Here is a 21015-nt window from a genome sequence, read left to right on the forward strand (position 1 = left end):
GCTGGAGTCGGGAAAAGGAATGGTCGGTGAAGCCCCAGCTGAAGGGGGAAATGGCAGTTGGGGGATGACCCCTGCGGGGGTCCGGTGCTCGGGATTAACTCCGCGGGAGTTAGAGCTTGAGGGTGACAGCACTATATATAAATATATATTTATATGCGTGGGTGCATATATATATACATATATATAAATAAATTTAAAAAATAAAAGATAAGTGTGAGAAATAAACAAAAATAAACATAAATAAAAGCTAGGGCCGGGGAGGGTTGGTGACATGACTCGTGTCACAGCTCGGGGTTGGGTGAGCTATTTAGCTGCTCCAGTAGGAGTCAGGAAAGATGAGGGGGAGGTGAAGACTCTTACTGAAGGGTGACGGGCGGTATAGGTGCTCTGGGGGTGTTCCTGCGGGAACAGAGCGTGAGGGTGACAGCACTATATATAAATTCATATTTATATGCGTGGGTGCATATAGATATAAATTTATATAAATAAAATCAAACAGAGAGAAAAATAAATAGTGCTATACTATATGTCATTATGGAATGACATAATATAAAAAGCTAAGGCCAGGGCAGTGAGAGTATTCCTGCGGGAATCGAAGCTCGGGGTAACGCCCCTGCGGGGGCCAGAGCCATGGGGGGGGGGGGGGGGGGGGGGGGGTCCTACAGAAGTCCTACAGGGTGCGGGGGTGACAAGGGGGCCTGGGCAGGGAGAGAACTCCTACTGGAGTTAGGTGAGTGAAAAGGGGGAGAAGGCTGAGTGCAAATCAGCTGGAAGGAAGAAAGGAAGTGAAGTGGATTTTATACTCTTTAAAGTGTGAAGTTAATCTATATATTCAAATTATATGTGTATAATCTGCTTGTAGATTTGCCTACCATTAAAACAATTAAAGTGTTATGTAAGGGGAAAGGGCCTGAGGAAACCACTAAGGGTCACGAGAAGTGGATGAGAAGAGAGCGGGAGAAAGCCTGAGTAAGCAACTAAGGTGTCTCAGGAAATGGATAAGAATAGAGCAACACATGTGTAAACAGAGACGTATAGATGGATAAGATATATAGTTACCAGGTTTGGGTCAGGGGTTAAAGTAGGAGGAATCTTGTGTAACATATGGAGAACAAAGAAAAAAACTGGTGTAGAAGACTATTTAAACAGGCTAGAATTTGAGTGAGTCAGAATTTTTCAGACAGAGATGCTACTGGGGGTCTCCTGAAAGTTCTCCTTTGTTGTCGACAATAAAGTATATTCTTCTGATATTCATAACCTCCAGACTGAGTTTGATTTAGTAAGAGAAAAACCAAGAAAACCACCACATTTGGCGTCCCTGGGTGGGCTGGAAAGGAGCAGGACTGGTGTTGCTGTGCATGCTGGACTGGAGAGAAAACACAAATATGTGGCCACAATAAAAAACGGTAAGCGATTTTATGCTTATTAGTTTGTGTTTTTTCTGCCAGGACCTGCTTGTACAGGTAAATACACTTGAACTGTTTCTCCAGCTTTAAAGAATTAAAAGTAAATGTAAAAAAGATATTAAAGAAAAATGGGGTTTTGAATAACAGAAGAAAAAGAGTAATTTGCATGCAAATGATCTGTGTTTTCCTAAGAGGGCCTTGATGGATAGGATAAACATTAACTAGTAACTGTTACTCAGATTTGGGAAATTATTAATGATATAAGATATGCATAGAGCATTTATAAGTTTTAAGAGAGAGTCTTTAATGTGTGGTGACAGTTAAGAGATTAAAGCAGAGTAAGGTAAGCAAATGATCTGTGTTTTCCTAAGTGGGCCTTGATGGATAGGATAAACAATCACTAGTAACTGTTACCCAGATTTGGGAAATTAATAATGATGTAAGAAATGCATAGAGCATTTATAAGTTTTAAGTGAGAGTCCTTAATGTGTGGTAACAGTTAAGAGATTAAAGCAGATTAAAATAGAGAGATGCGCGCTAAGACCTACGATACCGCTTTGTTTGAGGAGATAAACAAAGGGCTGCATGGGTAGGCGAAAGCCTGTGGTTACCGCTCTAAGGTTAGAGGGCTGCTCGGACAGGTCACTCAAGAGGAGTGTAGTGTAGAGTATTTATTTAATTGAAGTGTTTGTGTATTTGCTGCTTCAGATTGTGGCAAAATAGTCCACATTGGTGGGCAGAGAAGACTGCCTTCCTCCTCCTTGAATGGAATGAGGATGGGGGGATGCAGCTCCTGTTACACTGAGTGGAGGAGAGGAGTGAATGAGAAGAGGAAAAGTAATAAGATTAGAAGTGTGAATGTGTTTAAAAGTATGTTTTCAATAAGGAGTAGGTTAAAATAATGATTATAGTATATTATAATATAAAAGGAGGGCTGCATATGTGTGGTGTGATTTAAAGAACAATAGGAATAGTGATTGATGCAGTTTAAGAGAAGAGATTATGATATAAAGAGAGGAGTCTCTTAAATCAAAACTAATGGAACATGTTGCATTTGAAAGACACAGAGTAAAAGGCAGAATAATATAATAGTTAAACATTTTTCTGAAATTATCTTTGTGTTTTAAGTTTGAATATGTTAAAAAAGAACAATAGGCAGAGTGAACTTAAATTCTTTACATAGCAACAGGTGAAAGACAGTCTGCTCCAGGATGGGGGTAAGAGAGAGATTTATGGTGTCCATGTGTGAACAATAGATTGCCTATTTACAGCACTAGGGAAACAGAGAAGAGGAGAGTTAATGAGAGGAGATCAAACTAGATAAAATAATGACATAGACTTTAGAATAATTTGGATAGAATATAAGTTATTAATGAATAGACAAATTATAAAGTAGTATAGTAAGATAAATGAAATGAGAAAGTACTAATAATAAAGTTATATTATACAGAAAAGAGTTTGAAACTTTACTAATGAAAAAGAATAAATGAAGCCATAGTGATCAATATATATAGAGATAAAGGAAGTATGGAGTAAAAGAATGTATTAATAAACAAATAGATTTACTAAATAAGTATGAATAAAAAACATATAAGTTAGTTCTTTGATTGAGAATAAGAAAGAAAAAGAAAACTTGAAAAATTAATATTGATTAACTGAAGATTTAATTAGAAAATGTGTAAGCTGTAAAATGTATAAGAAATGTATAAGAAAACCTAAGAGCTAAAAGCTCAAATTACGGAAAGGAAAAAGAATAAAATAGAAATAGAAAAAATAAGTCCACTGTTTCAAGGATAAAAATGGACGTAATATGCTTACAATATAGGCACATTGAACAGATAAGATAAAAAGTAAAAAGCAGTAACAATTTGAAGAAATAATTGACTTTAGAGAATTTGTTTGTATTTAAGGGCAATACAAATGTTTGTTTCATCTTTCTCAAAGTCAGCTACATAAGATCTAAGCCATCATCTATTTGTAGTAAAGTAAAGTGATTTAGATGAAAATTATAGGAGCTAGGTAAATGTTAAAGAATGCGTTAGAATGAGTTGAAAAATAAATGTTAAAGTTTATGCATTAAGAAGCTAAATTGATAAGTATGCATTGCACTTCCAAAAATGAAAAATGCTTTTAGTAAATAAATATGTGAGTTTAATTAATATGAACCCTGAGCTATAGCAGTAATGATTTTTAACAGTTATTCCAGATATTGGGCCACCATGTAGTATTGTTGAATTAAATCAGGTATGGAAAAACAGATATGGAAATAAAAAATGCAATACTAAAATATGTGACAGAGAAAATAAAAGATAAGATAATGACAAATGGCAAACAGAAGAAACATTTGATGTAAGCAGTGAAAAAATAGAAACTGAGTATAGAAAATGTTACAATGTAAAAATGAGTGGTTAGTAAAGGAACACTAGCATAGATGAGGAGAAATGTAAAGTAAAGCATAATCTGAAGCTAAAGAAATTATTTAGAAGAACACTAAAGAAATAGAAAATTAAACATTTACATATGATAAAATGATTGTGAATTAGAGAAAAATAAACTGTTAAACCGTAAAGAGGAGAAAATAGATGAGAGGAGTCTTCATTTGATGGAAAAAAAAATGGGAAAGAAGGAAAGACTTTTATGAGCTAAATTCCATATATTAATTAAGAGGACATAGGGATGGACTTTGGGGGACTGTGGTCTCTTACCTACTAGACATCTCTGAGTGCACTGGCAGATGGAAAAGGTGTTTGAAAAACACAATGGACAAACTGTTGGCTGTGGACATTTGTGAAAGCAGTGAGGCAGACACTGCATGCCCAGGAATTACTGAGGACTGGAAAGGCTACTTATGTTCAGAGACACTAAAAAGAGGCAAACAAGCTAATGATGAACTGATCAAAGAGAAAAAGCGCTCCACCAGAACTTTACAACAGCTCAATGAAAGAAGCCAGCACTAAGAGAGAAGGGGGAAACACTGTGCCCTGATATGGACACCACAGAAAAGACTACACCAATCTTTGAACCAGTTGTCTTCTCAGGGTGTGAGGAGGGGGAGTCTGGCAGTCCATCTCAAAGCAGTCGACCTATAGTCCAAATTGACTACAATGTGACCACTCAGAGGGCAAAATAAGAGCAAAAGTGTAGCTACCCATTCTTGTATCAAATCAGACTCCTATCAATGTGAATAAAAGAAAAGTATCATGTAAACTGTGAAAAGTCTTAGATGATAATGTACGATGAAACTTTAAATGTGTAAGGTTGAAATGATAAATTATGAAGAATGTTAGATTATTTTGGTTCATTTTCATAGGTTAACTCATAGAGATTATTGAACATAAGAGGATAAATTATAATGCATGGTGGTGATAAAAAAAGATAATAAAAGACATTTTTTGATAACTGAAAAAATAATAATAATAATTTGGGTTAGAAGTTGATGGAGTTAAAAATTTAAGTTAAAATTGGGGAAAACTTATTTTGAGTAAACTAAACCAAGATTTGAGAGAAAAAATATGTCAGAGATTAAAACAGAAAAGTGATTTATACTTAAAGAAGAGAAGAAAAAATAAAATAAAATAAAATGAACTCAATACTGAATAGGTCAAAAAGTAACAATTCTAAATGTACTAAAAGAATATTTAAAAGAGAAAAGTGTTTAAAAACAGGAAACAGGTTGTTTTACATATGTGAAGAAATAATTAAAAGCAAAAAAGAATTAAGGACTAAAGGAGAAAATCAGATCAGATAGAGAGGAACCTATAAAGAAATCCAGTGATTTTTCAGTCAACTGATAAAAAATTACAACAAAAGTTTATGAATAACCAGTTAGATGTGAGAGAAGGAAGGAATTGGGAGCTGAAAATGCTGAAAAGTGAAAAATGGTAATAATATAAAATGCAAAATAAGAAATAGCTCAGAAATAAAAAAATTACTTAGGTGTCAAATTTTAATAATGATTAACAGTTCAGGACATTAAGGGAAAACAAAATTAACCAGCATAGGGAGGATTAATTAAAATTAAACCAGATGCAGGTCTGCTATGCTGGAATAGGCATTATTGAAACTTTTGAGAACATAGTAATATTGGAAACATTTAGATATGTTAAGGCATTTCTAATTAAAGTCAATTTTAATTCGGTTGTGTGACGAATAAAATGGATTCTATTTGAATTTGAATTGAATTTAAATTTTGATTATGGCATTAGTCAAAACAGCCAAAACTAGATGTTGTAAAGTTTATGATTTAAGAAAAGTCAGTGATAGAGAATTTCTTAGCAGAGGTTCCTAACATGCACTGTACTTAAATTTGTTAGTTTGGATGCCAAATATGTTAAAGTAATTAATTGATTTCTGTTCAGTTAATTATCAGAGGAGGGTAGACATTTGGTTACACTTAAAGTAAAATAGACGTGTAGAATTTAGTTATCTGTAGGTACATCTAGCTCAAGCTAAGTAAAAGACATAAATAACATTTTTTTAGGGATGACGGGTTTAGTGTTAACAAGATTCTGTATCTAATCTAGATGCAATAATAACTGTTAAGATGATAAATAAGAAATTGATTTTTCATTCAAGAAAATAGGGTAGCAGGTCTAACACTAGTATAGAGTCACAACCTTAATTAGATTATAGTACAAATAAACAACGTACTAGTCTTTATGATTATGTGTAGCATCAAAGGGAAGCAAAAAAGATAGGTATGATTTTTATAATAGGAAGTACAGATTGTTGATACAACAGTATTTCTAGATATTGTCATTGGTGATGTACATGGTTTGAATCAAGGGTGAAGTGGTAAGGAAAATTGGGCAGCAAGGATAATGATCTCATTTCTGAATGCAGTAATTATTGAATTGTTGTCCACATGTGACATTTGTGCAAAGTAGAATGTGAGTAGAGGAACAACAATAGATCTAATGGGTTAGTCAAGAACTTGATTGTGGATGTTGTGATATGATAAAACTAGCTTAGGGCAAGAGATACAAACTTTTGGAAATAACAGTTGTGGTAGATGAGTGAAAGTAATTCCATCAGCAGAGCAGGGAAGAATAAACAGTTACTATATTTAAGACAAGAGAAGTAAGTCTCCTATTTGGAATACCTTCAGAAATAAGTTTAATGTGTCTGCATTTAAAAATAAATTAGAGTAATGAAAGTTAATTAAAGTAAATAAAGGTAATTAAGTAGATAAATAAGTGGATATGTGATTCAGTGAATAGATAAGTAAATATATTGATAAAGAATTGGAAATCACGAAAATTGAGCAATTACACATAATTGTAAGGAATGATTGAAAGAGCTGAAGATGATTCATCAAGGCCTAGTTTAACAAGATGTGTTAAAATAATACACCTTTTGCATTAATAAGTGATTGCATGAAAACTGATAGAAACAAACAACTAACATTGCATGAAGTATTATTGGGTCGACCCTTGCATGTAATCTCCTATTTAACCTTGTGGAATGTTTGGAGAACATTTCTAATGCATTGGAAAGAGGTTTGGTCTTTTATGAGGAAACTAACTGCCATGTGCAAAGCGATATCTGTACAGGAAACCAGAAAGAACCAGAAGCAGGAGATTAATCCGGTGATCGAGTATATCTGAGGTGTTCTGGAGAAAGTGGAGTGAAGTCAGGAGAAATGGACCTTATGCCAAGGTTACCAAAGGGGATGCCATCAACTGGGTACCATCGGGACCACAGCACAAGACAGCCAAATGAAAAAACTCCAACAAGAGAAAGTTAACGGGAAACAGAGGAGGCAGAAAATCCCAAAGCTCAAACCAACGAATTGCAAAGTGTGGCAGAAGAAGTTCATCAGAACAGTTAAAAGAGTAATTCTGATTATATACCTGAGTGAGAAATACAGAAGGTGCCACAAATTCAAGTGATGATAATCACCACAACTTCAGGTTATAGACTCTCAACATAAAGTCTTTAGCAACACTTTTTAAGGCTAGAACGAAACAAAGAATGCTCGCAAGTATGTGCCAGATTTAGGGTCAAAAAGATGAACTAGTGCTAAAAATTTTTTATAGTTTAGATAAAGAAGAGGATGATGAAGAGGATCCATGCCTTGGGTGTTAAGTGCTAGTAACCTCTACCCCAAAACGGCGGCTCTCTACGATACGCAAAGTATCTGGGCTGAAGATCAACGTATTCTACTGATTATGTTTTGTGGGTGTTAGATTAGAATATTGTGTTGTGACCCTAGATTGGGAGATTGTGCATGTTTATTTTTTGTTTTAGGTTTATTCTTTACTGTATGTTAAATAATCATGACCCCCAGAAGCAAATAGATAACTAATTGTATGCTTAAAATACTACTTTTTATGATATCAACAAAATAGAATCAAGTCTTTTACTGTGTCCTCGTCAGAACAGGACACAGAGGTTTGGCGTGATTCTATTCCAAAGTGCAATTACATGATTTGGTCATTTGTAATAATACTGTGACATATATTTGTCATTAGGTAATATGGCTGAGGGCTAGATCATGGAGTTGCACTATGGGCCAAAAGCAAGAAGATTAAGACTTGAAGTCTTAAGAGGAGGGATTATATGAAGTGGATTTTATACTCTTTAAAGTGTGAAGTTAATCTATATATTCAAATTATATGTGTATAATCTGCTTGTAGATTTGCCTACCATTAAAACAATTAAAGTGTTATGTAAGGGGAAAGGGCCTGAGGAAACCACTAAGGGTCATGAGAAGTGGATGAGAAGAGAGTGGGAGAAAGCCTGAGTAAGCAACTAAGGTGTCTCAGGAAATGGATAAGAATAGAGCAACACATGTGTAAACAGAGACGTATAGATGGATAAGATATATAGTTACCAGGTTTGGGTCAGGGGTTAACCTAGGTGGAATTTGTGTGACATATGTAGAAATAAGGGAAAAACTGATGACAGAGGTGGAATTTGGGGTCAAGGGTTAAAGTAGGAGGGATCTTGTGTAACATATGGAGAACAAAGAAAAAAAAAACTGGTGTAGAAGACTATTTAAACAGGTTAGAATTTTGAGTGAGTCAGAATTTTTCAGACAGAGATGCTACTGGGGGTCTCCTGAAAGTTCTCCTTTGTTGTCGACAATAAAGTATATTCTTCTGATATTCATAACCTCCAGACTGAGTTTGATTTAGTAAGAGAAAAACCAAGTAAACCACTACACTAGTTTTCACACTCATGTAGAATATACTGAAGTGATATTATATATAGGTACCATAAAAGCAATATGCAAACAAATTCAATATACAAACATAAAAAGCATCAAATGTTAATCTTGATCTTTGGTCAAACTTGTTTCTCTTCTTCTAAGCTATCAGCATCTTCACTTGACTTTAATAGATGTTAATGGAGATGTGTGGTTAAGAGTCTGAGTTTTAAAATCTGCAGTTGTGCATTCATCATCCCTTGACTTGTGGCACTTCTGTATGTGGTATTCAGGCATATTATCAGAATCACTCTTTACTTTGTTCTGATTAACTTCTCCTTCCACACGTTGCACTTAGTAGTTTAGAGCTTTAGAATATTCAGGCTCCTCTGTTTCCGGTCAGCTTTCCCTTGCTGGAGTTGTTTCCTTTCGCTCCTTTGAGGCATTGGTACCTCATCAATGGCATCCACTTTGGCAGCTGTTGGATTTGCCCTCATCCAGATATGGTCCTTTCCTCCTGAGCTCACCAGAGCATCCTCAGATAGACTCGATCAGCTGGACCAATTGGACCTTGTATCACTGCTCTCTCACATGGCTCCTTTCTGGTTTCCTGCACAGATATCGCTTTGCACATGGCAATTCATTGTTTCTGCATAAAAGTCCCTACTGCATTAGACATCTTTGCAAAACATTCCAAGAGGTTATGTGGAAGGTTATAGGTGAGATTATATGCAAGGTTTTATGCAAAGTTTCATGTGGTTTCTTGCAAGGGTCGAATAGTAGTTCATGCGATGAGGTGTTAGATGCCTGTTTCTGTCAGTTTCCATGCCATCATTCACCAATGCACTTGTTAACACATTAAACCCATTAAGTTTATTATTTTCACATCTTTCAGTGAGCGTTGGCCTTGATGGATCATCTTCATCTCTTTCAGCCATTTCTGGTAATTGAGCATAATACAATTACTCTCTCTTTTGCTTTATTCACAATTTTTCATACTCCTTTAGATGTTTTTATTTATTGATCACTTATTAACTTTAATTTTAATTACTTTATGAATGCAAACCTTTTATGAACTTATTTCTGCTGATGTTTCAAATCCTTGGAAGTACTTCTTTTGTCACAAATGAATAACTGTTCCTGCTTCATAATTTGCTTCTGGTACCATCTCCAATCATCTACTCATCATAGTTTCTCAACTGTGCTTGTTTACAGATTAATTCTCTATCCAGTCAACACCAAAAACAGTCATCATATCTCACTGTTTGGAGCAATGGTCTCCACTCAAGTCTTTTAATTGAACTAGATCTTTGTGAAGTTGCAGATAATTCAATCACCCACATATTGTGAAAGTGTCCATCCTAAGATTTTCTCCCTAATTTTAACCCTTTATGCATTCTGGTGTAAACAGTATTTGCTAGTCATCAGCCTACACAAGTACAAACAAGTTTCTACCCTCCTCTGGTAGTTACCTAAATTAAACTCAATAGAAACTAAGCACTTAATATATTTACCATCCAAAAGAACATATCTTCACATACAATATGAACTTCAGCTGGAAAATCTTCTCCTATTGATTGCTCTTAAATCATATTATCAACATTAAGCCTCTTTTATCTGTCTTGATTAACCATTTATTTTAATTATCAAATTAACTTCAATTAAATATTATTAGTTACTTATAATTTATTACTCTTAAATTTAAATAGAAATGTCTAGGACAGATTGCATATTACAGTATCTAGATGTTTCTATTAGTGCTCTTTTATTTTTATACTTTTCAATAGAGTTTTATACCTATTTCAGCATTTAGTGGTTTTCTTTATGGGCAGATCTGCATCTAATCCATTTTAACCCTCACTGTGCTGGCTGATTTTATCTGCATCTCAGTCCTGTAATGACAATCATTTAGTTGGAATTTGACACTTCTTTCTTTTACTAATTTATTTTCAGAGCTATATATTAATTCCTTTTTTATCTTTGAGTTATTTTCTTTTGGCTCATAATTATTTCCTAAGGCACTCCCATTAAACTAGTTGTTTATACAATTTTGGTGCACTTTTTTATCAGCTGACTAAAACTTACTGTATGTTTTGTAAATTTCTCTTTGCTCTGTTTTAACTATTATTCCTTAATATTTTCTTCTAATTATTTTTCACATATGTTTTCATGTAAAACAATATTTTTTTTCAAACACTTTTCTCTTTCAATTTGTTTTATAGTAATTTAGAAGTATTACTTTTTGACCTTACCATATCTTATGAATTTATTTCAAATTGTTATTTCAATCTTTCCTTTAACTATAAATCATTTTTCTAGATTTGAATTTTTCCAGTTTTCAATATCCAATCTTGATTTAGGCCATTCACAATAAGATTATGTTAAGATATTTCCTTTACTTAATTTTAATTTAAATACTTAGTTCCATTCTTATTTATTCTCCAAATTAGTATTGCCTTATCAAAAGCTTTTTCTTTAGTCACCACCCTGCATTGTAATTTATCATTCTATGTTTAAGGACTTTTATGATTAAACCTATTAAAACTTAAACCCAAATTATTTAACATTAATCATAATATATCATTCAATATTTAAAGTTTCACTGTAGAATTTCCTTATAACACTTTTTCTTACTTAAAAATTTGCATGATAATAATTTCTCTCAAATTGACAGGAGTCTGATTTGATACAAGAATGGATAGCTACACTTTTGTTCTTAATTTTCCTTCTGTAATGCTTGAACGTAATTTGGACTATAGGAGCTACTTTGAGATGGACTGTCAGACTATCCCCCCTCGCAACCTGAGACAACTATAGCTCACAGATTGGTGCAACAGTCTTTTCTATGTTGTCCTGAAATTGCTTCATATCAGGGCACAGTGTTTCCCCCTCTCTCTTTGGGCTGGCTTCTTTCTTTGACTCAGCTGATGTAAAGTTCTGGTGGAGCGTTTTTTCTTTTTGATCAGTTCATCAGTCTCTTGTTAGTGTCTCTTTTGAATGTCTCTGAACACATGTAGCTTTTTCAGTCCTCAGTAATTCCTGAGTATGCAGTGCCTGCATCACTGCTGTAGCATGTCAGAAGTGTCAACAGCCATTTTGCTCGTTGTGTTTTTCAAACACCTTTCCATTTGCCAGTGCACTCAGAGATGTCTGGTAGGTACAAGACTACAGTCCCCCCAAAGTTTATCCATACGTCCTCTTAATTAATATATATAGAATTTAGCTCATGACTTTTTTTTTTCCCATTTTTTCCTTCATCAAATAAAGACTCCTTTTATCAATTTTTTTTTATTAATTAATTAATTTATTTATCTATTTTTGTTTACTGTTTAACAACTTATTTTCTTTAATTCTCAATCATTTTTATCATATGTAAATATGCTTAATTTTCTATTTGTTAAATGTTCTTATAATTAATTTCTTTGGCTTCAGATTGTGCTTCACTTATTTTTCCTAATCTTATTCTAGTGTTTCCTCACTAGTTACATTACATCTAACATTATGTAATTTCTCTAACATTTCCATACCCGTTTTATTTCAACAGTACTATATGGTGGCCTAATGTCTAATATAACTGTTCAAAATCCTTACTGCAATAGCTTCAAGTTCATAGTACTATTTTAACTCTATATGTTTGTTTACTTTAAGCATTTTTCCAATCTGAAATGCAATTTTTATTTTAAATTAATTTTTAGGTACATAAAATATTAATTATACATTTTTTTTTAACTCACTCTATGATGTTCTTTAATGTCTCCTCATTGTCTATGCTTTACATCTGTATCACTGCTTTACTACAAATAGCTGTTGGCTCAGATGACAGTCTGTAGCTGACTTTAAAACAGATGACAACAGTCAACTTACTCCACAACAATTTTTTATTGCACTTAAACATAATTTTATCTTTTAAAGCCAAATCTTGTTTTCTTCAAAATGTTACTGTTTTTTCTAATTCTTATCTTATCTGTTTAATATATATTTTTAAACATCTTCTCTTTTAATTCTATTAAACAATGTTTGGACTTCCTTTTTTTTTTCCATTTTCCTATGCTTCTTTTCCTTTTCAAAAATTAGCATTTTTGTCTTTTAGATTTTCCTAATTAAATTTTTTTAAGCTTATTTTCCTTAAACATTTGATCATTAACTCTTCAATTAATCAATATTCATTAAAGTTTTTTCTTCTAATTCTTTATTTACTCAAATTATTAACTTATCTTTTTTTATACTGATTTAGTAAATTTATTTCCTGATCAATTTAACAATTTATATCCTTATGTAGTTATTTCTATGCTTCAATTTTTAAATTTCTTAGTATTTATTAATATAGCTTTCAGTTGCATTTTTATTAACACTTTTTATTTTTTATTTTTTTAATCTTATTCTATCATTAATATTTTCTTATTTTATTTATCTTATTACATTACTTTATAATATTTCTATTTATTTAATATCCTTATAATATTTCTTTACTCTTTAGCTTCTATCTGTCCTGTGAAACTTTTGTTCTTAAAATAGACAGATTCTTACCACTCCTGAAGCAGACCTTCTTCCAGACTGTCGACATGTCAGGAATTTCAGTCCCCTCTCTGCCTAGTTCATACTTAAAAACACTTTAAACACACAGAGATTATTCAGAAAAATGTTTAACTAGTATATATTCTTCTTTTCAGTCTGTGTCTTTCAAATGCAATATGATCTCAATTAATTTTATGAGGCTTAATCCTCCTCTGTATCACAATCTCTTCCCTAAACTGCATCACTCTCTATCTTATTGTTCTTAAATCACACAACATATGCAGTTTTTCTTTTATATTATAATATAAAACGATAATTCTTTTAAACTCACTCTTATTGCAAACATACTTCTAAACACAATCATACTTCTCACTCATTCTAACTCATCTGTAACCTGAACCTCACCTCTATTCTAGTCTCTCTAGATCAAAGGTGATAGCTTCTAAGCACCCCAGCAACACAGACAAATACACAAATACTTACAATTACATAAATACACCTCACTCCTCTTGAGTGACCTGTCCGAACAGCCTCTAACCTTAGAGCTATAACCACAGAATTCTCCACTACACTCCTCTTGAGTGACCTGTTACTTCTGCTCCCGTCTTTACTGTTCTTCAGTAAAAATAGCAATTCACAGGATTTTTGCCTTTTTTCCCCCAGCCTCCTGAATAATAATATTTATCATTATTAAAACAGAACGGGTACTCCGAGGTCTTTGCGCGCTTCTCTCTATACCTTAATCTGTTTTAACTTATTAATTGTCACCACACTTTAAGAACTTCCTCTTAAAGCTTAAAAATGTTCTAGGCATATTCTTCATCATTAAAAAATTTCCCAAACATGAGTAACAGTTACTAGTTAACGTTTATCCTATCCGTCAAGGCCCTCTTAGGAAAACACAGATCATTTGCATGCAAATTGTTATTTTCTTCTGGTATTCAAAACCCCATTGTTTTCCTTTTATATCTTTACTTTTACTTTTTTAGTTTTACTTGTAGTTCGTTATAGCTGGAGAAACAGTTCAAGTGACTTTTTACCGTTACAAGCAGGTCCTTGGTAGAAAAAACACAAACGTACACTGTTAAAAATTGTCCCGTTAAAAAACAGTAAAATACTGGCAGCTGCAGTTGCCAGCAATGTACTGTTATTTTACAGTCTACTTCTGTAGTGTAAATTAACATTATATTACTGTTAAAATACATTTTTACACTGTGTTTTTACCTCTCACACCTTTAACCCTTTAAACCCCAGAGCATATAGTTCAGTTTTAGTTGAAGTGTCCACACTACTGAGTGTTCAAGAAACATGTAGCAAAGCTGAAGTAAATTCATTAATTAACTGACTAATTAAATGATAATTGAGGATTAACAATGAACAAATGAAGAAATACTGAAGGGAATAAACAAGAACAGAACATACAAAACTTTAGTCACAGCTTTATAATGAAATAACCTGTAGAAGAACAAATGATTAAATCATTTCATGATCAGCGGATGAATAAACAACTCTACAAACATCATCACCAGCTACACTTATTACTTAATACATGTATTTTTGTATAACATCTACTAAAGTTTTACGTCACCATGATGGAGAACAGAGTTTGCTTTAGTTGGGCTCTTAGCCCTGTCATTTTGAACATTTATATATCATGGCTGCTGCAATTGTTAAGAACTTTGTTTAAAAAGCTCCTTTATTGTGGCAAGCCAGCCAAAAACCTGAATAAGATCTGGTGATGTTCATGTTGCTATTAAATGGCAGAGTCTGTTCTCATTTAGTATTATAAAAATTACTGCTCCTATTCAATGTTAAATCTATTGTTTTACATTATGTGTATATATATGGCTATGATTTCTGGAAGTTTTTAAGAATATCTTGGACAATAACACTGCTCTATGGTGTAAATCGCACTCAAAGAGACATCAATAATCAGCATATGAACCTCAATAATGGTGACAACAAATTTAACAAAATTTAACAAAATTAACAGTTTAACTCACAAACAGTCAACTGAAAGTCTAAACATAAACAACAGCAGAATCAAACACAAATAAAGAAAACTGTTAGACCATTATACAACATTTATTTATACCGCAATGCATGCTGGGATATTTGTACCGTGCCACTCCCAGCATGCATTGCAGCATGAAACATTTGAGATGTTACCATTGTTGAGATACAAGGTCAGATTCATGAGGTCTGAGTTTGTATCTGTCATAACTGAACTGTTTTTGTATGTTATTTCTTAACTGTTAAGTAATTACGGAGGTATCTTTTCTGTTTCCACTTCTCATTAATTAAATTAACACCTGCAACTAAGCATAAAATCTATTGCATGTGGCCCTTCTTCCAGATTGATACCAAAACATTTATCAGAACTAATTTCAGACAAATAGATTTCTCTATTTATTGACTTTCTAACTTTATTGCTACAATACAAGCATTTTGTTAACTCTGTATTACAGTTATTGGAGAATCTGAATTAATAAGTTCAAGGGTGAAGAGCCCAACTAAACCAGCCCCTCACTCCATTACGGTGACATAAAAAACACCTTAATTTCTGTTGGATCTCAATGAGAATAGTATGGAAGTCAAATCAGTCAGTAATAAGTGTGTCTGCTGTTGTTTGTGGAGTTGTTTAATGATCCTCTGCTGAGACTGAAGCTGTTTTATTTGATTTGATTTTATTTAATGTTGTAACTCAAGTCACTGTTTGTGTTTCTTGTTTATTTTCTTCAGTAATTGTGATTATTAACAGCAGGTGTTCATCAGTGTCTGAATTCACTCATTAGTGTTCATTAAAACTGTCAGGTGAACAATTTTAGTTAACTAGTGTATGAAATAGTGAACAAGGGCACAAAGTGTGATTTCAAACACAGACTTCAAAACATCGAATCTGAACTCTGTTAGCTCACAGTTTTCTGCAGTTGGTTACTTTCTCGAAAACAAAAATGTTACCCAGAAAGCACTGTTTTAACAGAATATTACTGTTTTAGTGAAAAAACATTATTTTACCGTAGAATCTGACCGTTTTTTAACAGCAATTTTTTACAGTGTATAAGCGAAAATTGCTTACCGTTTTTTTTTTTATCGTGGCCACATATTTGTGTTTTTCCTCCAAGCCTCAGCATGTCCAGTGTCACCCGATCGTCTCTGTCCAGCCCCACGTTGGGTGCCATTTGTCGTAAATTCGACGTCTAATCAATTAGAAATTATCAGACCGGAGGTTTTGAATATCAGAAAATAGACTTTATTCTCCATAATAAAGCCGAGAAAGAGCAGAGCAGACCCCAGAGCATTCTGAAGTCTCTCCTGGACACCTTCTGAAGTCTCTCCTGCACCTTCTAAAGTTTCAGTGTGTTTGTTACAATTTTTATACAGGATTATTTGACAAACCCCTAAGTCTCTTTTTAACTATTGACAATTTTTGAATAGGTTTTTAGTCTAAGGGGTCCTGCTATTCTTGGCTCTCAGCCCACCAGCTCATGTCAACAGAGATGTTACAGGTCTCTGTCAGCAAAGTATAGATGCAACTTATGCAAAAGGATTAAGTGTTTACATACATTGTCATGAAAGCATAATCACTTATGTTACTCATTCTAACTTCTGACACATATAGCTTCATAGAAGTATTTAACCTATATAATCAGTGCTTTACATATTCAGTTATTCTACACAATCAGTCACTCAGCCTTCTCCTAGTGTTGCTTCTGTGCAGGGCTACTCATCTTACACAGACTGTATTTTTAACACACGCTGGCATGTTTGCTGCAAACACTACATACATTTTGTGAAGAGAAAATTAACTGCTTTACACTTAGAAAATACTTCACACTGAGAGAATAGAAATCTTCTTCAACATCAGATCACACATTAAAACACGACTAAAGAGGTTAGTCTTAGGAAGCTTCTTAAAACAGTCCAGAGACACAATATTCCTAATGTTAATGGGAAATGCATTCCATCATTTTGCTGAGATACGAAACAATATGAAAAAAGCCTGAACACCCATGATGCTAAGTCTGAAGCGTGGCGGGAACAGGGTAAGACCCAAAGTAGACTGCGAGCAGGAGTGGAAAGTGTCACAAGATCACTGATGCAATCAGGAGCTAGCCTATGGACTGCTTTATAAATTAAAATCAGAGTCTTAGCGTGCTTTCACACCTACACTTTTGTTTCGGAACCTGTCTTGTTTGCCCAGTTAGCGTGGTTCGTTTGGCCTATGTGAAACCACCAATCACGCTCGGATCCGCGCCAAAACAATCGCTCAGAGATCGCTTAAACGAGGTGGTCTCAGCTTGATTGACACAAACTCTGGAGCGGATCGATTGTAGTGAGAAAACAAACGATTCTAGCCCGGTTATATTACAGTTATGGCTGCTCTATTATGTGAAAAAATCATAATCACGATTATTTTGGTCATAATTGTAATCACGATTATTCAAAACGATTATCAGTTGAAGTCAAAATTATTCGCCCTTCTGTGAATTTATTGTTATATATAAATATTTCCCAAATGTTGTGTAATAGGTTTTTTTTACAGTATTACCTATAATATTTTCTCTTCTGAAGAAAGGCTTATTTGTTTTATTTCAGCTAGAATAAAAGCAGGTATAAATATTTTGAAACCTATTTTAATAGCTCGATATTATTAGCCCCCTCAAGCAATATATATTTTTGATTGTCTGCAGAAGAAACTACTGTTACATTATGACTTGCCTAATTACCCTGACACCTGTAGAGGTGAATTGGGTAAGCTAAATTGTCTATAATGTGTGTGTGTGAATAAGAGTGTATGTGTGTTTCTCAGTGATAGGTTGTGGTTGAAAGGGCATTCACTATGTAAAACAAATGCTGGATAAGTTGGCGGTTCATTCCACTGTGATGACCCCAGATTAATAAAGGGGCTAAGTCAAAAAGAATATGAATGAATGAAAAAAAATGCACGATCATGTTGGAACTTCATATCTTCCAAATTCTTCCAGGAAATGTTAAATGTCTCTGATATTGCATACAGAAAAATATTATATCCTCAAGAAGACACAGATCCCTTTCCAATTCAGCATGTGCAGGTTTCTGCACACAGTGTAACATGTTTTCTCAAAAATGTCTTGTATGTAGACAATGAAAAAGTTCAAAGCTGGTAAGTGGTGTCTCTGCTAAAGCTGGTGAAAGGATGCCAAACTATCATCAATATATAATTCCTGAAACCTGAATCAGTTCATCCTGGCTAAAAGGAATGATTCAAACAAATTGGACAATCCATGTGCAGTTTCTGATGTGTGAGTCTTAAATAGTCCACAAAAGAGAAAAAGGTGAAACAGCAATTAAGGAAATTGTCCTGATAAAGTGTCATCTGTAGAGGTGCAAAGCTTTATGGGAAATGTAATCCAGATGTGGAATAGAGTGCCATTTAGTAGAAGTTGTGCACACCCCAGCTGGTGATCATAACAGCTACATTCACCGTGGGGAAAAATAAACGTAACACTTTAAAATATAGGACACATAGTTAATGTTAGTTAATGTTTTTTCTAACTTGACCAAACAATGAATTAATGATACATAAATTAGTTAATGTTCGTAAATACATTAATTAACATTAATTATGTGCCCTGTATTGTACAGTGTTACGTTTAGGATGTTTATCAGGTGGATTGGCTGAGGAAGCATAGGGTCTGGAGAAGAGAAGTAGAAAAGGTACAAGAGGGAGAAAAAGTTGTGACAGATCTGTCTGAAGTGCGATGGCTAGTTAAAAAAACAACACCCAACAAACAAACAAAAGAAAACACACACACACACACACATTGTTCATCACATATCAAAAAAACAAAAAAATCTTGGCCATTTTTCATCCCAAAACTTTGTGGAAACTCCAAATCCAGCATCACCCTACTGGATTTGATTTTTCAGACACTGGGCAAGGTTTTTTAAAAATATGTCATTGCCCAAAGGGGTCAAATGAACTCTATCATGTAAGAAATGGCCAGGATCTTTATATGTTATCTCTGGGTGATGAACAATGGCACCACCAACTGACACCATAATAGTAGCCATTGCATGGTTGACAAAGCGCCGCGCCCTGTCAACCTTCCTCAGACTTTCAGCAAACCTCCACAGGCATCGCTGGGTGATGGCAGAGAAGATGATCTTCATCTGAGGGAACTGCCTATGGAGGTCTTCCAAGTCCTGCTTCATCACTGCGGCAAGTATAACACTCTTTATGTTACCGAGGTCATTTCCGCCACAGTGAATAAGCAGGACATCTGGCACAGCTCTTCCTTCAAGACAGCGGCGAAAGAAAGAGACAAGGTTTCTCCAGACCAAGCCTCCACAGCCAAACCACCTGATATGGGCGTCGAGACCAAGGTTGGTCCCGACAGTTTGCCTTGCCCGTTCTTCCCCACGGCGAATGTAGCTGTCACCAATTACATATACGATGGGTCCTGTTGATTGAAAAAGAATAAGAATGTCAGTTTTCAATAAAACAAAAAATTATATATATATATTATCTTTTTTTTTTACTTTAAACATGCATTACATTTATTTATTTATTTTTATCTAAAATTAAATAATGAAAATAAATAAAATATATAACCTAAGTAACATTGATATATGTTATAGTTTCGGACAGAATGAATACTCATGATAACACTACTGTTTAACTCTTGGGTGAAAAATTCCAATTCAACATTATCTTCTTTTCCTCCATTTGGAATGGTTACAGATGTGTTTTCACGTGACCCTGTTACTGCACAGAACTGCAGTACACTGCAAATTTTAGATAGTAGATTTAACTACCTTGGAGTTAAAATTAACACTCCCTCAGAGTTTATATGGGAACCACTATAAGTGTTAAAAATAACACTTTTGAAAGTGTTAACATTGTCAACACCAAGAGAGTGTTAATTAGCAAACTCTTATTGTGTAAAATATCTGTTAAATTTCCGAAAAAATACCAGCAGCTGTGGTTGCCAGAACCTTTTTGTGAAAAACATGGAAGTTTTATGTAACTGTATAAATTTACAAAAAATAACAATGTTTCATGAACTAATACATTGTTTATTTTACAAAATCATAGCTTGGTGCACAAAAATGTAAAGTCTTTAGATGCAATAATGTTTGCATATGTGATAGCAATTAACAGATTTTGACTGCATTAGTAACTACACAGTTACCTTTAAACAAAAGAAGATGCAGCCTAACATCAAATTTTTTCAGTTCTTCTTGGACTTGAACAGAGACGCTATTATCCTCCACAATGGTGACACAAAAACAGTTTTGCTGTTTTTCTTTCTTTTTTCATTTTTAGATTTTAAGGAAAAATACCAGCAGCTGTGGTTGCCAGTAATCTGCTGTTTTTCACATTCATAAATTCAGTTTACAGAATATTTCTGTTAAAAACACATTCAACAGTCTGTATTTTTTATCGATCTCACACTGCAAATTTTAGATTTGGTAGATTTAACTCCCTCAGTGTTTATATGGGAACCACTATAAGTGTTAAAAAAATACTTTTGAAAGTGTTAAAAATTTTAACACCCAGAGTGTTAATTAGCAAACTCTTATTGTGTAAAATATCTGTTAAATGTATGTCAAAATACTGGCAGCAGTGGTTGCCAGTAATCTGCTGTTTTCAACATTTTACATTCGTAAATTCAGTTTCCAGAATATTTCTGTTAAAAATACATCCCATAGTCTGTATTTTTCATTCGAACACACGTAAGCCTTAAATTCCAAAGCAAAATCCTAACTAGTGTCCTCACTACAGAGGGCTGAACACTCAGACAGTGATGAAGTTAATGAGACAATTAAGTATCTAATTAAAGGAGGATTGAGAATTATTGATGAACAACTGTTAACAAGCAGGATCACTGAAGGACAGCAAAACACAAGCTAAAACCAAAGATGAAATCAACTCAGAAAAAAAAACTCTAAATAAAA

At 33.8% G+C, this 21015-nt stretch overlaps 2 protein-coding genes across 6 annotated transcripts in view; both read right to left on the minus strand.

Annotated features, from left to right (window-relative positions):
- The window catches only part of LOC110439461 (uncharacterized), a 1085403-nt gene that overhangs the window by 761937 nt on the left and 302451 nt on the right, over positions 1–21015 (minus strand). The gene's annotated exons all lie outside the window — the stretch shown is intronic.
- Positions 1–21015, minus strand: part of LOC141381691 (uncharacterized) — a 105027-nt gene that overhangs the window by 2458 nt on the left and 81554 nt on the right. For 3 of the 5 annotated variants that reach the window (XM_073947992.1, XM_073947993.1, XM_073947994.1), the window contains exon 4: positions 16302–19517. The exons of the other annotated variants lie outside the window; for them this stretch is intronic. In XM_073947992.1, the coding sequence (XP_073804093.1) occupies positions 18964–19517 (554 nt within the window). In that variant the 3' untranslated portion in view covers positions 16302–18963. Of the gene's footprint in view, positions 1–16301; positions 19518–21015 lie in introns of those variants that run through there. 5 annotated transcript variants of the gene reach the window in all.

Source organism: Danio rerio, chromosome 4 (assembly GCF_049306965.1).
Source record: "Danio rerio strain Tuebingen ecotype United States chromosome 4, GRCz12tu, whole genome shotgun sequence".
NCBI classification, from domain to species: domain Eukaryota; kingdom Metazoa; phylum Chordata; class Actinopteri; order Cypriniformes; family Danionidae; genus Danio; species Danio rerio.